At 46.1% G+C, this 15,668-nt stretch overlaps 2 protein-coding genes across 5 annotated transcripts; both read right to left on the reverse strand.

Moving 5' to 3' along the window:
• Positions 1-91: 91 nt before the first annotated feature.
• Positions 92-6,230, reverse strand: LOC110078745 (6-pyruvoyl tetrahydrobiopterin synthase). The gene is made up of 6 exons (XM_020793200.3): positions 5,676-6,230; positions 4,126-4,199; positions 3,033-3,055; positions 2,575-2,631; positions 1,037-1,107; positions 92-474 (listed from the first exon to the last, which is right to left on the reverse strand). Exons 1-6 carry the CDS (start codon positions 5,780-5,782, stop codon positions 264-266), a joined length of 543 nt encoding a protein of 180 aa, XP_020648859.3. The 5' UTR covers positions 5,783-6,230; the 3' UTR covers positions 92-263.
• A 390-nt stretch (positions 6,231-6,620) lies between these two features.
• LOC110078762 (6-pyruvoyl tetrahydrobiopterin synthase) lies at positions 6,621-11,856 on the reverse strand. 4 transcript variants are annotated; one of them, XM_078379592.1, is made up of 7 exons: positions 11,661-11,856; positions 10,426-10,498; positions 10,265-10,344; positions 9,623-9,645; positions 9,148-9,204; positions 8,230-8,300; positions 6,621-7,476 (listed from the first exon to the last, which is right to left on the reverse strand). In XM_078379592.1, exons 1-7 carry the CDS (start codon positions 11,839-11,841, stop codon positions 7,335-7,337), a joined length of 627 nt encoding a protein of 208 aa, XP_078235718.1. In that variant the 5' UTR covers positions 11,842-11,856; the 3' UTR covers positions 6,621-7,334. The 4 variants fall into 4 exon arrangements, with proteins under 4 accessions (XP_078235718.1, XP_078235721.1, XP_078235719.1 ...); XM_078379595.1 differs by lacking the exon at positions 11,661-11,856 and adding an exon at positions 11,388-11,479; XM_078379593.1 differs by lacking the exon at positions 10,426-10,498 and having other exon boundaries at positions 11,661-11,817.
• Between the last annotated feature and the right edge of the window lie 3,812 nt (positions 11,857-15,668).

Consider the following 15,668-nt stretch of genomic DNA (forward strand, 5'->3'; position numbering starts at 1 on the left):
TGTCCATACTTTATTTTTACCTTTCTGTCTATCTGCTGTATGCCTTTGGTAATCATTTGTGACTTTTAAAAGAAAAACAACAACAAAAGCATTGTGGTTTGATAACAAATTCCTTGTTTGGTTTCCTGGAGGCTACTTTTACTCACCCCAGGTGACCAGGTAAAGAGTTACGTGTCTACAAAGTGCTGGATCTGCAGCAGGAAATGATAATCACTGCTATTTGTCCAAGCCAGGATGGCACCATTGGTTTCCCATCCCAGTCTTCAATTCCTTCTCTCATGCGGGGAATTCAGTTCCTCTGCGGGGAATCCGCGTACTGTGCATACACCCAGGCATGGTGATGGAGATGCTGCTTCGCCTTTATAGGTGACGCTGAGCTCATCCATTTCATAGACTTTTATTTTGTGGAGAGTGTTCTCAGGCAAATGCTTCTGGAGACTCTCCCAGATGAACATAGCGAGGTTCTCCGTTGTGCTGGAGACGTGGGAGACGGAAGCAGGGCGTTAGGCTCCCTTGTGTCTTTCTTGGATGCGACTTAGAGGACAAAGGGACGGGATGATTTGAAGGCCTTGTTGAAAGAAGGTACGGTGGGGAACCTCAGGTCCGAGGGCCAAATTCACCTGGTCTGACACCTGAATCAGCCTCCTCTGAGGTTCCCCATATACTCATGCCTCTTTCCCTATTATATCATCCCATATCTAGCTTTTACGTCCCCCCCCCCTTGCTCTAAGCGGTTGAAATGCATTTTCTGAGACTTTCATTTATGGCTGTTGGAATTATAGGTTAAAAGAGGCTCGTGACTTTCATTCCCACCTCAGAAAGAACATTTCTGAAACCAAGCTCAGGCTTTGGGATGAAAAAGCTTCCTTGAATTAAAGAAATGCCTGCACATGTTTGGAAATGCTAGGCAGCCTTGTCGGGACCGGTAATTCAAACAGGTTATGAGCTCTTGGCAAATAGCTAACAAGGGACTTAAATCATACACATAGTGCCACCCCTGCTGAATTTCCACCATTCCCAAGTCCCATCTCCTTACCTTGCAACATTGGCAAAATAAGGGACATCTTGATCCAAATGCTTTTTGTCAAGGGGATTCGTGATTGCCTGCTGGGTGGAGAAAGGAAGATCTATTTAAGTCGTGTGTGTCCAAGAGGATAAAATGAATAACAAAAGGAGCTGACACAACCCTACAGTTGTCCCAAAATGGAGTTGAGAAGCCAAAATTGTGTACCATGGCAAACCAAATCTTACATACTGTGTCGTTTAATTCTTCAGCATGGATAAAGAAATAAACCTGTAATTATATGTTTGTAGAAGGGAGCATAGAGTCATAGCACAGAGCAATGCAATGCAATGCAATGGAAGTTTAGCCACGGACAGCAGAAAATATTGTTAATACCTCTGGCCTAATGTCTCCACTTTTGCACATCTCACCAAATACTTTCACAACTATTTTGGGGGCATAAGAGGCAGAGACTCGCTTTTGTTATTGGAAACTTTTGAAACCCCCAATGTATTTCAGAAGGCTGAGATTTATGTTCAGCACAAAGTTACAAATGTAGAAATCTCTGGCTGTAGCATATACACAAGGTGTGCCGAGAGCTCTGGATACTGCTTGTCATTTCTCCTTTGACATTTGCCTTAATCTCAGCTCTTTCAACTTGTGGTGTAATAGAGTGGCTCTCATCACTTTTATTTCTCTTCCACACATCAGAATTTATTTATTCATTTAAAATATTAATTCTCCTCAAAAGGAACCCAAGCCGGTTAATTCTGTAAGGATTAATTTACAGAACTCACTACTTACAGAAGACCTGGCGACAGCTACGAATCTGGGTCCTTTTAAGGAGATAAATAGGTACCATCTTGGTGGGAAGGTCACGGTGTCCCGTGTCTAGTCGCGCTGGCCACGTGACCACGGAAACTGTCTATGGACAAACGCTGGCTCTACAGCTTGGAAATGCGGATGAGCACCACTCCCTAAATGTCAAGGGGAACTATTACCTTTACCTGGACTAAATGTCAAGGGGAACTATTACCTTTACCTAAGGAGAAAGGTGGGGCAAAATATTTTAAATAAATAAATAAAATAATGGATGGCTTCAAAAGGCAATTAGAAGAAAGTTTTGTCAGTGGCTGCGATATGCCACCTCCACAGGCATTACTCCTCTGAGGTGTCATTCTTCTATCACGTTTGAAGCCATTTTTTAGGTGACGCTGGAGAAAATGAGCATTTCTAGCAAAGCTTGCCTATTCTTACTTTATACTCATTTCTACCAAAAAAATTTCCTCCTCTCTCTTCCTGTCTCCCCAGGGTGGTGGTGGTGGAAAACCACTGCATTGCGATCTGAAATTATTAAGACTTGTTCTATGGTGGATGTCATAGTTTACCATCTGCTGTCAAAATAAACGGGGCGAGGCTTGTCTCTCAAGATCCAGCAGGCATTCTCTTGCAAGAAAAAGACTAGAAGGTGTTGAGCAGGAAGGAGGAGAGAAGCATCTCTCACGCCTGTTCCCGTTTTTCATGCCACTGGTTCCCCGATGGAGGAGCCCCGCAGACGCAGGTGCCTTTACCTTCATGTAGGCTTTCAAATCTGTCAGATCCACCACCATTCCTGACATGGGGTCAATCTGGAAGGAATATAAGTGAGCATCTCAGAAATCTATGGACAAGTACTTTGGGAGAACAAAAACTGTACATGGGATTCCGAGTGATTACTGCAGTTTCCTACAACATTAAAGAGCGAGGGGGCGGCTCAGAATTGACAGGCAGGAAAGGCATAGGAATTGAAGAAGCCAATTGATTAGAGAGGAGTTCCATTAAATGAGTCATGTCAGTAAGATAGCTGCTGTTATTTCAAGGGCCCCATGCATGGTGCTGAGGCCAGACAGTATGTCTAGTTGACCCTCATTACGTGGGCGCCCCTCCTGCAGTGTTTCTGAATTGTGGCCCATGCTAATGCCAGGTGGTCCCCAGTTGCATCCAACTGCCCCCCCAAAACCTTCTCCATACCAGCTGTTGCTTCACTTACTTCTCCACGGACAGTCACCACAACTAGAAAGGAGGGGGGAAAACACACAAAAAGACAAGTCAGACACATCACTTAATGGTCCAAGATCAGTGGAGCTTGTAGATCATCCTGACTGCCTTTTTCTTGATCTTCAGGAACGAGAACGGGGCAGGGTTGCATTCTCAACATCAGCCTGCAGAAATGGGCAGGTTTACCCAAGGTTGGACAGTGAACATTAAGTCATCCTATTGAAGCAGTTTCTAAAGGGGTGGCCTTGTTAGTTTGTTGCAATAAAGGAAAAGCAAGAAGCAAGTGATCCGTGACATCTTAAAACTAATGTTTTTTTCACAGTGTGCTTTTTTTTGTGGACTGTAGCCCACCTCATTAGAGGGACAAAGTGTCCTTCAAAACAGAAATGCACGGAGCATCTAATTAGAGATGGAACTGCAGATAATGAGACCAGAGAGAAATTAGATGCACAAAGTTCTGATAGTAACAATGGTTATTTTTAAAATTCTCCATTCAGAAATTTCATGCTGCTAATAATACATCCTGGCATCAGGTTACACCAATTAATGCATGCATTTGATGCACAGTAAGTGCCTGTTATTCCAGTTGAACCCACTGTACACATCTCTGAATCCTGAAAGGCACTTTGCACAGCTGATAAAGTGGACTATAATTCATAAAAGCTCATTTTACAATAAAAGGGTTTAACACCAGTATCCAATATCCCTGTTGATCATGTGGAGTGTATCGCTTTGTTGGCAGAGTGCTCCACGTGATCTCCAGACGGCCAGATCACCCATTGAAATGTGCAGAGCTTATGGTTTTGCAGAGAAATGCCAGGTACTTTTCTGTGCCAACCCCGAAAGGGTTCAGCCACTTGTGCAACGGACTGGTAGACATTTTCAGTTCCTTTCCAGTCAAGGCAGGAGTTCCCAACCTTGGGTAATCCAGATGTTCTTGGACTGTAATTCCCAGAAGCCTTCCCCACCAGCTGTATCGGCTGAGATTTCTGGGAGTTGCAGTCCGAGCACATCTGGATTAACCAAGATTGGGAACCACTGAGCTTGTAAATAAACAGGACAGATTAAGTCATGTGGCTTCTCACCTTTATAATTGTGCCCATGCCTCTGACTGCAGGGCCCAAACAGCTTCTTATTTTCTGCATCACTCAGTGACTTGCTGAAAGGAAAGAGATGCAGGGATGAGCACAGGATGAGAGTCAGATCTGCTTGTTCTCTCTTTTCTTTACTGCAACAAGTGAAAAACAGATCTGTGGTCTGGAGGAGCTCCTAGTCCACCAGCAGTTCCTAGGACGACCTCTGTACGCCTCTTCTGGTCCCATCTACGGCAGACCTTTAAGGAGTGTGCAGTGTCATCCATGCACCCTCTCGGCTGCACTTCCCAGACCCTCTGGAGGGGAATCTCTCTGAGAAGGTACTGGCTGTGAATTTGGAAGCCGCTCCCTCTCATTCTCCCAGAGAAACCAGACAGACTTCTCTTCCCCGCATCCACAACACTTCCCACTTATCCTGTTAGTTTCAAAGTTGTGACTGGCCCACAACCTGTCCAGATGGTGCCACTGCCTTCTCTGCTTTCAAGCAGTCGTAGCCAGGTTGTTCTTCAGAATGTTCACAGAGCTCATCTGAGATGTTTTCCTGCCAGATGGCCCTTTCCCATCAACCCGTTAAATTAAGATCCATCTGAGCGACCAAATTATTTGGTGCCTAAGACAGACAGAAAAATCCCACAGGCTCATCTCCCCATAAAATATAATTTTTATAAGTTAAATAAATGCTATCCTTTTGTGGTATCCACCATCACCTTCCAGAACCAGCTGCCTCAATCTTCCTATCAGTTTATTTGCAAGGTGGGATAGCTGCAAAAATGAACAGGAGAACACCCTGTTATTGTGGTCAGTATGGACGAGACAGGAACATATTTTTCTCCATTTCTGGATACTGGCATTGAATAATAAAGGCTCCACCACCCACATTTAGGAATTCTGAGCAGAGTTGGACAATTTTTTTCCTCCAGCTCAACTGTAAGCCTGGCGTAAGCATTAGACTTAGGGTGGGCACACCTCCTCAGTCCTCTATTTTCAGGGCTGCCTGAGGTCAATCCTCCTTTTGAAGACAGGCTCAGTTTTAAGGACTGTCTAGGCGAAGTGCAATTGAAAGAGAAAGTAGCAAAAAGAGAGTGATCACAACCTGTAACCTTAACCATCCACAGCGAGCAGCACCATGGACAGCGGCCCCAGCAGGTAGATGCAGTTCACCTGGTCCTCATCTGGTTCTCTTGAGTGAAGCCTGTCACAATGCTGTTCAACTTATAAAAATCATTTCTAAATTTGCATCTCTACGTATAAATTAGCCTATGTCTTTACATGCAAATCAGCCTTCTCCTTTGCTTGCCTCTCTTTGATTGTGCCTGTCCTCCCCAAATGAGGACCAATTTCCTGCTTAGCCATGAACTAAGCCACTGCAAGTTTGAACTAGTCAGCCAACTCAGCCTAACGCTTCGTAAAGTGGTGGTTAAGATAAAATATGGACTGGACTATGCAAGAATGCCCCCTTCAGCTGCTCAGAGGAAAGGCAGGATAGGTAAGCACAATAACACATGCCTAGGTAGATAAATAAAGATTAGGAAGGAAGTTACCAGGCCAGCCTGTGAGAAGCGCTAAATGTGTCTATCCTGGAAAAAGTAGCTGTCCTCCGAGGAGCTATCACTTGCACAGCTTCTCCTGGAACCCTTGAAATCTCCATTGCTGAAGCCAAGAGGACAGGAAAAGCCTTCTATATAAGTTGCTGAAGCTCCACAATGTTAGTAAAAAAAACCAGCTGCCTACCATGTGATCAAGCTAGGAAAGAACTATTTATTAAAACTAAGACCACGGGATGGGTAGAGGAACCAATCAATTGATTCAGAGGGGCCATTTTTTTCAATTGAGAGGTCATGCTTTGCTTGGTAAGAGAGAACAGCAGTTTGAAAAAGTCTCATTCTCAGGTAGCAGGTGGGCTACGGGGGAAAAAGAAACTCTTCTATACATGTGGAAGATGAGCTGGCAGTAGGATGTGGCTGCTAAAAGTAAAAAAGCCAAGGTGGTCTCAGGCAGCGTTAACAGGAGGACAAATGTCCAAGTTATGAGAAAAACTGGTTCTTTGTGAGGGCCAGGCTGTAATTACGATTACTTGTTATGCAGTCACACAGAAGCACCCAGGAAGTAAACCCTTTGCTACAGACTGATGGCAGATTGGAATCAAAGTTTTCGAGGTCCTCTGCAATCGTGTGTACTGGATAATTGCCCCACATACCGCAACAATAGGATGTCCAGCCACAGGACATGTTTTCCCATACTTGGAAGCCTGGCCGTAGTATTTTATTTGCTGACCTGGATAAAGCAGTCCACTTTTGCTGTTTGTCTCTGCTTTAATCAGAGGCCTATCTCTGAACACTCGCAGAGAGAGCACACTGGACTAGCAGCTTATGGTCATCCACTTTTAAAAGCACTCTGATGTAATAGCAATCATCACATTTTCTAATTTCTCATCATTCTCTCCCCCCCCCCCGCTCCCACACACACATATATCAAGATCTCGTGACTAGTGGTTGAAAAAAAATACATTTATTTGATTACTGGTTACATTCATATCCCTCGTTTTCCTCCAGTGAGATACATGGCTCTTCCACCACCACCCTTCTCTGGTCCTTGCAGCAGGCCTATGAAGAAGGTCACACTGAGGCAGTATGTGGCTGGCCCAACATTGTCCAGTGAGTTTCATGGCTCAGTGTGAGCTAGACCAGTTCTAACACCACAGTGGAAACATCACAGAACTATCACAATCATCATAGTCACCATCACCTTCAGATTCAATCTCAGGCTGAAAAGACAGGTAAAAGAGGATGGGGTTTGTCTGAGAACCTGGAAAGCAGGTACAGGATGTAATCTTGATTTTTCAGAGCAAGTAAAAGGTGTACTCAAGGTTATTAATCTTCTCTTGGGCCATCAAAGCAGAAAGAGACATGATGGGGCACAGAACCTGCACCTTTCCCAATGTCTCAAAAATGGGAATTCTTTGGTTCAGAATCTATTGGCTCAGATTCAAGAGAAGACCCGCAGCTCCTCATGAATAATACAACATATCCACTTCTTGCTTAAATGAACCTGTGCTATTCTCTTTAATTATCTACTGGAGACAGTTGTTCCTACACATTTGATGGCTATGGAAGTCAGATATATTCCAAATCCACTGAATGACTGACTGGTTCCTTTGTTTTCTTTTCATTCTCGATCAAAGGCATCAAACAACTCAAATCTCATTTTCCCGGAACAGACGCCTCTCCTTTATAAACCACAATGTTCTTGTCTGTTTCGTAAACCTTGACTTTGTAAAGAGTTCCTTCAGGAAGGCGTTTGTGCAGGTTTTCCCAGATGAACACGGCAACATTCTCCGTAGTACTGTGAGGAAAATGGCAAGACTTAAAAAAAGTTATTTTGGCCTTCCAATTAACATTTTTGACATCTACATCAAAGCTGCTCCTGCTCTTTCTGTTTGCCTCTATGGATCATTGTCAATTATGTATAAGACTGCTATGTTGATACACCCTTTATCCTCCATCCATGCTCCTTTTAATATTTTCTTTGATCAAAGCAGGCTTCTTCACATTCATACATGAAACTGTTTCCTTGGAAGGGCAAATCTCTTTAATCAAGCATAAGCCACCAAGGTCTAGCTCAGCACCAACATTACATCAGGGCGTATTTCCCACCAAAACAGTGTGGCATTCCTTGATCCATATAAGCACACAGCCCAGAATAACAAGAATGCAAGGGTATTCTACAAACCCTCCAAATAACTCTCAAAAATTAAGAAATGCTACACTAACTCCCCACATTGCTCACCACAGCCCATTATCCCAGAATTAAATAGACACATACATTAAAAAAAAGCAAACACCCTTCCGTATGGTGTAGAGGATGGAGGCTCCATTAGGTATAAAAGAACAAACTTCCAGCCCTCCTCGCCAACACAGGAAAGTGTATATGTGTGCAGACAATATGGTGCAAGGGGCTGAGAAACTGGAGGAGAAACCAGAGGAACGTTTTCTGGGTCTGTTTTGCATGGAAAGGCAAGTTTGCAAAGAGGAACTTTGAAGACAGCTTTTGGCAGGAAGGGACCTTGCTAACTGTGGCACACGGGGAGTCCCCTACCTTACGACATCAGCAAAGTAGGGGACGTCCTTGTCCAGGTTCTTGTGGTCAAGAGGTTCCATGATGGCTTCCTGCAGGCAGAGAGAAGAAAAGGTGGCCATGAATTGTCCTGCACAACAAGAGCAGAGCCTGCTCTGGTGGTAGAGTGGCTGTTGATTTCTATTACATCAATTTGTTGTCGTTTCTGTGAAGATTCTCAAGTCATCCAGGTGTGGTTATCTGGAAGTTGAGTCATGGCGACTGGACTTCTTTCTTGTTAGGTTGAAACGTTTTGCTACTCCTCCAAGCTGCATCTTCAGTCTGAGGAGAGTCGGTAGGAGATCCCTGATACATCCCTCAACTTCCAGATAATGTCGTTGTTATGTGCTGTCAAGCTGGAAATGACTTATAGCGACTCTTAACAGGGGACTCATGAGCTCTTTAAGAAGTGGTTTTACCAGTTCCACTCCTCAAATCCATTTCCATGGCTGAGCGCAAATTTGAACCCTGTTCTCCAGAGTCCTAGTCTGTCTCTCTATCCACTGTACCACACAGGGAACACATTGTGTTGATAAGTAACTATTTTTCCCTGTCATTGAGCTCTGTTTTGCATAGAAAACTGCAAAGTCTTGCAAAGCATTCAGAACATCTTCCAGGGGGAAGAGCATCTCAATCCATGGTCTTGGTGTGTGTGTGTGTGTGTCAAGTAATCGGTCTGGCCCCAGCCATCACTGGTCCCAGTTTGAGAGTCTGTAGTGCCCCGTCCACCTCCCCCTTATCCTATACTGATTTACAAGGGGAAGCAGAATTCCTCAGGTTGTGCTCTATACACCTCCCCCCACATTTGATTGATCTTGTATTAGACACCCACTTTTTCCCGCCACACATGGGACACTTTAGATTATTTTTGGCCATGAGTATGAAAACAGTGTCCTTTACCTCCATGTAGTCTTTCAGGTCAGTGAGGTTGATCACCATCCCCGTAGTAGGATCGATCTACAAGGCAAACAACAAAACGACAGTGCCAGAAACATACTTGTGTGGGAATTCCACTGCTCTCCAGAAAAAGTCAAATCAAGGCACCTTTAATACAGTCAATGACCAACATCCACAAATAAAACAATCCACAAAACACTACATTCTCCTATATAAAAAGTGTATGTGTAAGAGTTAAATATCTCAGAGGAATTCTGAGAAAGATGGGTTGGGATAGGCTCAGCCTTATACCTGAAGGTACCACCAATTTTGCTCAAGATGTCTGGCCTCGGGCAAGTGCAATGAAACCTATCTCAACAACAGGACTTAGCCAAACCGTCCACAGCTAAAGGCCAGATAAATCTCTGTTGGTTGTTGCAGAGAAGAGATACCCAAAAATTCCAAAATCTATTTCAAATCATGAATGGTAGACACTTACTTCTCCACGGACAGTCACTTCCACTAGGAAAAGAGGAAAATAAGATGGATCAAACAAGGAAAACCACATGGTGAACTTCAAGCTTAAACAACCACCTCCAAAATGAAACACAGACACACATCATTTCAAATGTTAATTGAAAAGCAAAGATAATTCCAGCCAAGGGGGAAAAGTCTCTTAGATTAGTTATTGCTCTTGCTCTCCTGAAAGACCAATACATTGTGGAGCTGTACCTGCTATATTTCTTACATTTGGTTAAGAATGCATGGCACCAACTCCCCTTGATCTTTAGCTCTATTACAACTAATTGTGTGTTTGTTGTTGTTGGATGTTTGGCAAGCGATCCCTCTGGGTAAGAGCTGGAGGGCATTTCCAGTTGTGCAAAATGAATACTTGAAAGTACATAGAAAACAGCTTCCCACACAACTGAAGAGCTGCTTTGAGCGGTGGGAGTGCATGTACACATCCTCTTAGCTGAGACTTTGGGACAGCAGCTCTTTAAATCACCCCTATCCCCCCCCCCAAAAAAAAACAAAGGATTTAAAAAGTGGCTTTGAAAAGCTGTGGATTGGGAGCAGACTCAAAAGAGTTTGAGGAAGGCTTTGCCAGGCTGATGTTCTCCACGGGCTAGCTGTTTCTCACCTTTGTAGTTGTGACCATGTCCATTCGGATTGTTGCACTTCCCAAAAAGTTTCTGGTTCTCTTCGTCGCTCAGCAACTTACTGTTGAGGGGAAGAAATGCATTAAAGACTTACTTCCTACACGTCTGCTGTATGGAAAAACAACCAAGAGTCTTGTGATACCTTAAGGATGAATACATTTCATTTGTCAGAAAAAGCTTTTGCAAACTGCAGTCCCCTTTGTTCAGTGGAAGAGCTGAAAGGAGATGCGGCGGGATAGAACTTATGTAGGCAAAACGTCTCTATTTTTAAAATACTACAAGACTCCTTGTTATTGAAGATAAAGTCACTAGCTGTGACTATAATTTGTAAACCACCAGGGTTCAGATTAGCTGATTCAAGGCCAACCCGTGATTCAAGCCCCACTGTGATCAGTCAAATCTCTCCTAATAAGTGTGCAAGGGCTGAAAAAAGCCAGGACAAAAAACACACAATTCACACCGCAAGCAATTCAGCAGATGGCAGCTGCCCAATGGGCAAACCCTGCTCGTACCCTCCTCCAATGCAAGTTTTATAATTATATTTGGCTGTTACAACCTTGTGGGGGGGGGGTTGGCTCTGGGGATCAATGAGCCCTAGCAAATGGGGGAGAGAAAGAAGAGGTGCTTTTGGATCTATTTGCACTGGGGCAGTGGGCGGGAGAGCACTTTGCACATGCTTAAAGGTATCTTTGTCCTTATTCTTGACATTCGCACAGTCGCTCATGAGTTCACTTTTGATGTGGTGGATCCTGGATGCTAACAGCCCCTTTGATGGTCATATGCACGCATGCAAGTATACACACACAAGTGTGTGTGTTTGTGTGTGTGTGTGTGAGAGAGAGGTGGGGGCAACAAATTATCCCTCCTCCCTACATACATGAATTTATGTCTACTAGTGTGGATGATTTTTTTTAAAAAAAGGAAGCCTTCTTAATGGGACATTTGCTTCCCCCATAGTAATTTGCTCTGCACTCTGTGCATGCTCGGGGTGCTTTTATCGTCCCCATCACCACCTCGGCCAAAGGCCCCGGCCATTGCAACCACCTCGCAGGGTGGTTGTGCAGAGACACGGGGGGGGGGAGGAAGGAGAGCCCTGGACCCTACCTTGAGCTGCAGGAAAGGGGAGACATCAAAGCACGCCGTAAATGAAAGAAGTAGCGAATACTGGAGGTTCTAGGGCGGCCCCCCTCCCGCCCCACACAGAGCTACCCCCCCCGGACCAAGCCTCGCGCATGCGCATAAGCTCACCTGGTCCATTTTTTCTCTCTCCCCCCCCCCCGCTTTTGGGGGCAGGCAGCCCGGCCGTGAGGGTTGCCTCTCCTCCTCCCCACCGCCGGCCGGACCCCTTTCTCCTTCTCCCCCCCCTCCTTCCCTCACCTGTGCAGCCGGTGGCAGGCGCTGAACGAGACGCAGCGAGAAACCCTCGCCAGGGGACTAGGCCTCGGAGAGCGCCCCGGCGGCGCCATAGCAACGAGCGGCCCCGGCGCGGAACGTGACTGGGCATGCGCCCTGCCTCGCGGGAGCGTGCGCAGTAGTAGGGTCGCTGAAGCCCCCGCATATTTGGAGGGGAAATGGGGGGGGGTTTGCAGAGCTAGGCAAGAGGAAGCATGCGCAGTCCGTCCCTGTAGCCCTTGCCCTTCGAAGGGCAGCGGGCAGGCGAGCTGGGCTGAGGGAGCTGGGCGGGCGGGGGAGGAGCGCTTCTGCCTGCCAGGGAAGGAAGGAGCCGAGGTTGCAGCCCGAGCAAGAGCAAAGACCTCATTTCATTCGGAGCTGAGGCCAAAGAAGGCTTGCTTGCCTTACGGGTGGGCACGAAGCTTTGCGCTCTCTTTGCCAGCGCTGCTCCTGGTCGATGCATGGATCCCTTGCACCCTGAGCTCGCCCTGAGGGGTGCTGAGGCAGCCCAGAAGGCATTTGGAGAAATGCACGCCCCCCCCCAATCCTGCCTTAAATGCTTGCAAACAGGGCAGCCACGGTTGCATGCACACCGGTGTGTGTGTGTGTGTGTGTGTGTGTGTGTGTGTGTGTCCCACGTTGCAGCCAGATGTGTGGGTTGTGGGTGAGCCTTCATGCAGCTCGCCCCCCCCCCCAAAGGGAGGCCACGGCCTCAGTGGCAGCCCTTGCGAGGCATATGCTCAGCATCGGGAGCAGTGTGGACCCACCTGGCTTGCTCCTGGCATCTCGAAGCGGTTCCCATTCCTGTGCATTCCCTGGGAGCCTTGCCAGTTTCGGTCCTCAGCAACGCCACTCCTGTGCTTTTAAAAGGAGGGTGCCTAGCAAGGAGGCTGTGACGACGGTGGGGATGTGGGGCTCTCTCATCACCCGATTCCTGAGCGTGCTGGGGGACAGCTAAACCGCGACCCCAAACATCTGGAGGGCCGACGGTGCCCTAGATGTCCACAAAGATCCAGGACTGTCGTTTTCTTATTGGGCCTGTTTGTGGCTGGCCTTTCCTCCCACGGTGGCCCCTTGAGCGTTCCTTACCCCATCCTTGTGGTGTAAAGCAGTGCGCTCTGAAAGGGACCAGCCTTCTTGTAGTAAAATTCATGGCTGAATGGCATTCCAGAGGCAGACATAGCACAGGTAGAGAGCTTCTCCCATCACTATAGTGGGAAGAAAGCAAAACCGAACCACCTGCCGGCGGGGAAATCCTAGTCCAGAGGATGCGGGACTAGCAACGTATGATGACCTTGTGAGTTAGATCTTAGAGCAACTGTTTAGTGCAAACGAGACCCGAGTTTCAGTCCCTTGTTTCTCATGTCTGAAGTCCTGGAGCAGAAGTTCCCAAATTTGGATCTCCGGATATTCTTGGACTAAAACACCCAGAAGCCTTCATCACTAGCCCAGCTGGCAAAGGACGTCTGGGAGTTGGAGTCCAAGAACATCTGGGGACCCAAAGTTGGGAACGACTGTCCTGGAGAGTGGATTACGACCCCTTCTTACAGGAAGCAGTGCGTTAGAGAGAACCGGGGAAGCAAAGCACCAACACGCATGTCTCATCCGGTCTCCTGAAGGGTCTGGATCTCGATCTGACCCACTCGAGGCCCAAATTTGGCTCACTCTTCCCAACATTGTCTCTTTCCTGTAGAGAAAGTGTGGGGGCGGCGGCGTGTTCATCTACTTATAGGGGAGTCTCTTGTTTGCAAGACCAACATCTGACATTTTTTATTAGTATAACTGTAGAGTTCAGGACGACACCATCTAGAGCAAGTAATAGAATATTCTGTCATAGCTTGAAGGCAGTACGCTGGGATCCTTGCCTAGCTGTGAAAGAATGGCTTCCAAACAGAGAATATCCTGCAAGTTGGATGGATGCTGGTTGTCTCCGTCCTCTTCCAGGACATGCTTTTCTGCTAGGCAGTCATGCTGAAAATTATGAATGCTGATGTGTATGGATAAACCCATTAAAAAAGTGGTTGACTTGTTCATAAGACAACAATAAGCCAAATTTTATGATCTTTTACTGTGAAATTTGCTTCACTGATAAAATGGGTGCATGTGAACATTTTTAAAGTGACCACATCTGTAACACAAAGGCTTATTTGAATCAGTCCAACACTTTTACTTTCTGTGTGGCTTCCTGTGATATTAACGTTGTGCCTACTTTTTCAAGCAAGAACATTAACATCATCAGAACAAGCATTAAGATTAAGCTGGGTGGATGACTTAGTGAGCCTTGTGGCACAGTGGTTAAACTGCTGTACTGCAGCCAAAACTCCTCTCATGACCTGGCATTCAATACCACAGTGGTCCCCAACCTTGGGTCTCCAGATGTCCAACTCCCAGAAATCCTGGCCAGCAGAGGTGGTGGTGAAGGCTTGTGGGACTTGTAGTCCAAGAACATCTGGAGGCCCAAGATTGGGGACCACTGCAACGTCAGATAGCCAGCTCAAGGCTGACTCAGCCTTCCATCCTTCTGAGGCTGGTAAAAAAATGCTTGTAGCAGGTTTTGGGGGGGGGGAGGCCAATGTGTAGTCTGCATAACTAGCTTCTAAACCGCCCAGTGAGTGCTTTAAGCGTTATGGGGTGGTATATAAGCAGCACACTTTGCTTTGCTTTTAAAGTATCTGGCTGCAGAACCAGAAGTTGGGACTTTGATTCCCTACTGTGTCTCCTGTGGGAAGAGCCAGCCTGGGTGGCCTTGGGCCAGCTGCACAGTCCCAGGGAAGCCTCAGAAAAAGAGGATGGTCAACCACTTCTGAGTGTTCGCTAGCTAGAAAGGGTCACTATAAGGGCTGCCATAAGTTGGAATGGATAGCACACAATTATTATTAATTAGTATAAATAAAGGCATCAAATTGCTTTTGATGTACATTGACCTGAGTGGATGACTTCCAAAAAGTTTTCTCATTAACAGCCCTGCTCAGGTCACCTGGATCAAGAGTGTTGAGTTAATCCATGTCATGAGAGCTGTTCTTCTTTGTTCCCCTTCCAACTTCATGTTTTCTCTAGCATGCTGACTACGGGAATCTAGGGCTTGCAATACAAGCCGTGATGCCTCTTAGATCTGATCCAACACCCCTGAGCTTGTTTTTCGCCTTCCGTGTGATGCAGGAAGTTGTACTGTACCTTCAGTTGTGTAAAATCCAGCCATCCGTCCAGTACACTTCTATGTAAAAGATGGCAACGCAACATCTCACTCTTTGGAGAGAAACGTCTTTGGCTGATCCTTGGTAAAGTGGCTGCAGTCGTGGTTCTTTCTGACCGATTACTGAGTGGCCATTCTGGGAACAGTTCGTGCCGAAGTAACATGGAAAGAACTGATGCTTCATTGTGGAAGCGTTATCTGTTGGGCTGCCCGTCCCAGCGTGAACAACATAATTTCCCCAAAGGTGGGCGATTGCTACCATAAACAAAAGGCTAGCATGGGAGATCTTTGAGAAGCTATTTATTTTTTTGGTCTTATAGCTCCTGGACTCGCACAACCAGTATGGCCACTGGCTATACTTGCTGGGGGAATTAGATTCCTAAAAGTAACTTTTCCAAATTCTGTCACATGGTAAGTTTGGCTTTGACGAAGTGGATAAAGGATCCCTTCCAGAGTCTCCACTCATCAGAGCTGAGAAGTTGGGTAGGTTTTAATCACGTCTATTTCTTCCTCTTCTCGTCGTAATATGAACTGTGCTGTGTTCGGTGAAAGGGTTTCATATCATTAATTAGTGTGCAGAAATTATGGAAGGGGCGGGATGTTTTCTTGCCATTAGCGCAGTTTCCCATTATACTGGCCCATCTGAAATTTGTGTGCTTAATAGCCCCAAAAAATCATCAGGCTTTGTTTATTCAATAAAATCTCACCAAAGCATCTCATACGTTAGGTATCATAACAATCCTGGTGTTATGAAACCACCCAATTAACCATCCAGGCTATGCTTCTTTATTCAGGCAGAT

This window comes from Pogona vitticeps, chromosome 8, assembly GCF_051106095.1.
Source record: "Pogona vitticeps strain Pit_001003342236 chromosome 8, PviZW2.1, whole genome shotgun sequence".
In the NCBI taxonomy this organism is placed as follows: domain Eukaryota; kingdom Metazoa; phylum Chordata; class Lepidosauria; order Squamata; family Agamidae; genus Pogona; species Pogona vitticeps.

Bases quoted from the DNA above. Each gene is read 5' to 3' on its own strand.
- LOC110078762 (XM_078379592.1), bottom strand. From the start codon at position 11,841: ATGCGGGGGCTTCAGCGACCCTACTACTGCGCACGCTCCCGCGAGGCA. The intron at 10,499-11,660 runs GTGAGGGAAGGA...ATCTCCTTTCAG, and splicing joins GCCTGCCACCGGCTGCACAG to CTCTTCCACTGAACAAAGGG. The intron at 10,345-10,425 runs GTATCACAAGAC...TCCCCTCAACAG, and splicing joins GAAATGTATTCATCCTTAAG to TAAGTTGCTGAGCGACGAAG.
- LOC110078745 (XM_020793200.3), bottom strand. From the start codon at position 5,782: ATGGAGATTTCAAGGGTTCCAGGAGAAGCTGTGCAAGTGATAGCTCCT. The intron at 2,632-3,032 runs GTAAGTGAAGCA...TATTCCTTCCAG, and splicing joins TGGTGACTGTCCGTGGAGAA to ATTGACCCCATGTCAGGAAT. The intron at 1,108-2,574 runs GTAAAGGCACCT...TTCTCCACCCAG, and splicing joins ATTTGAAAGCCTACATGAAG to CAGGCAATCACGAATCCCCT.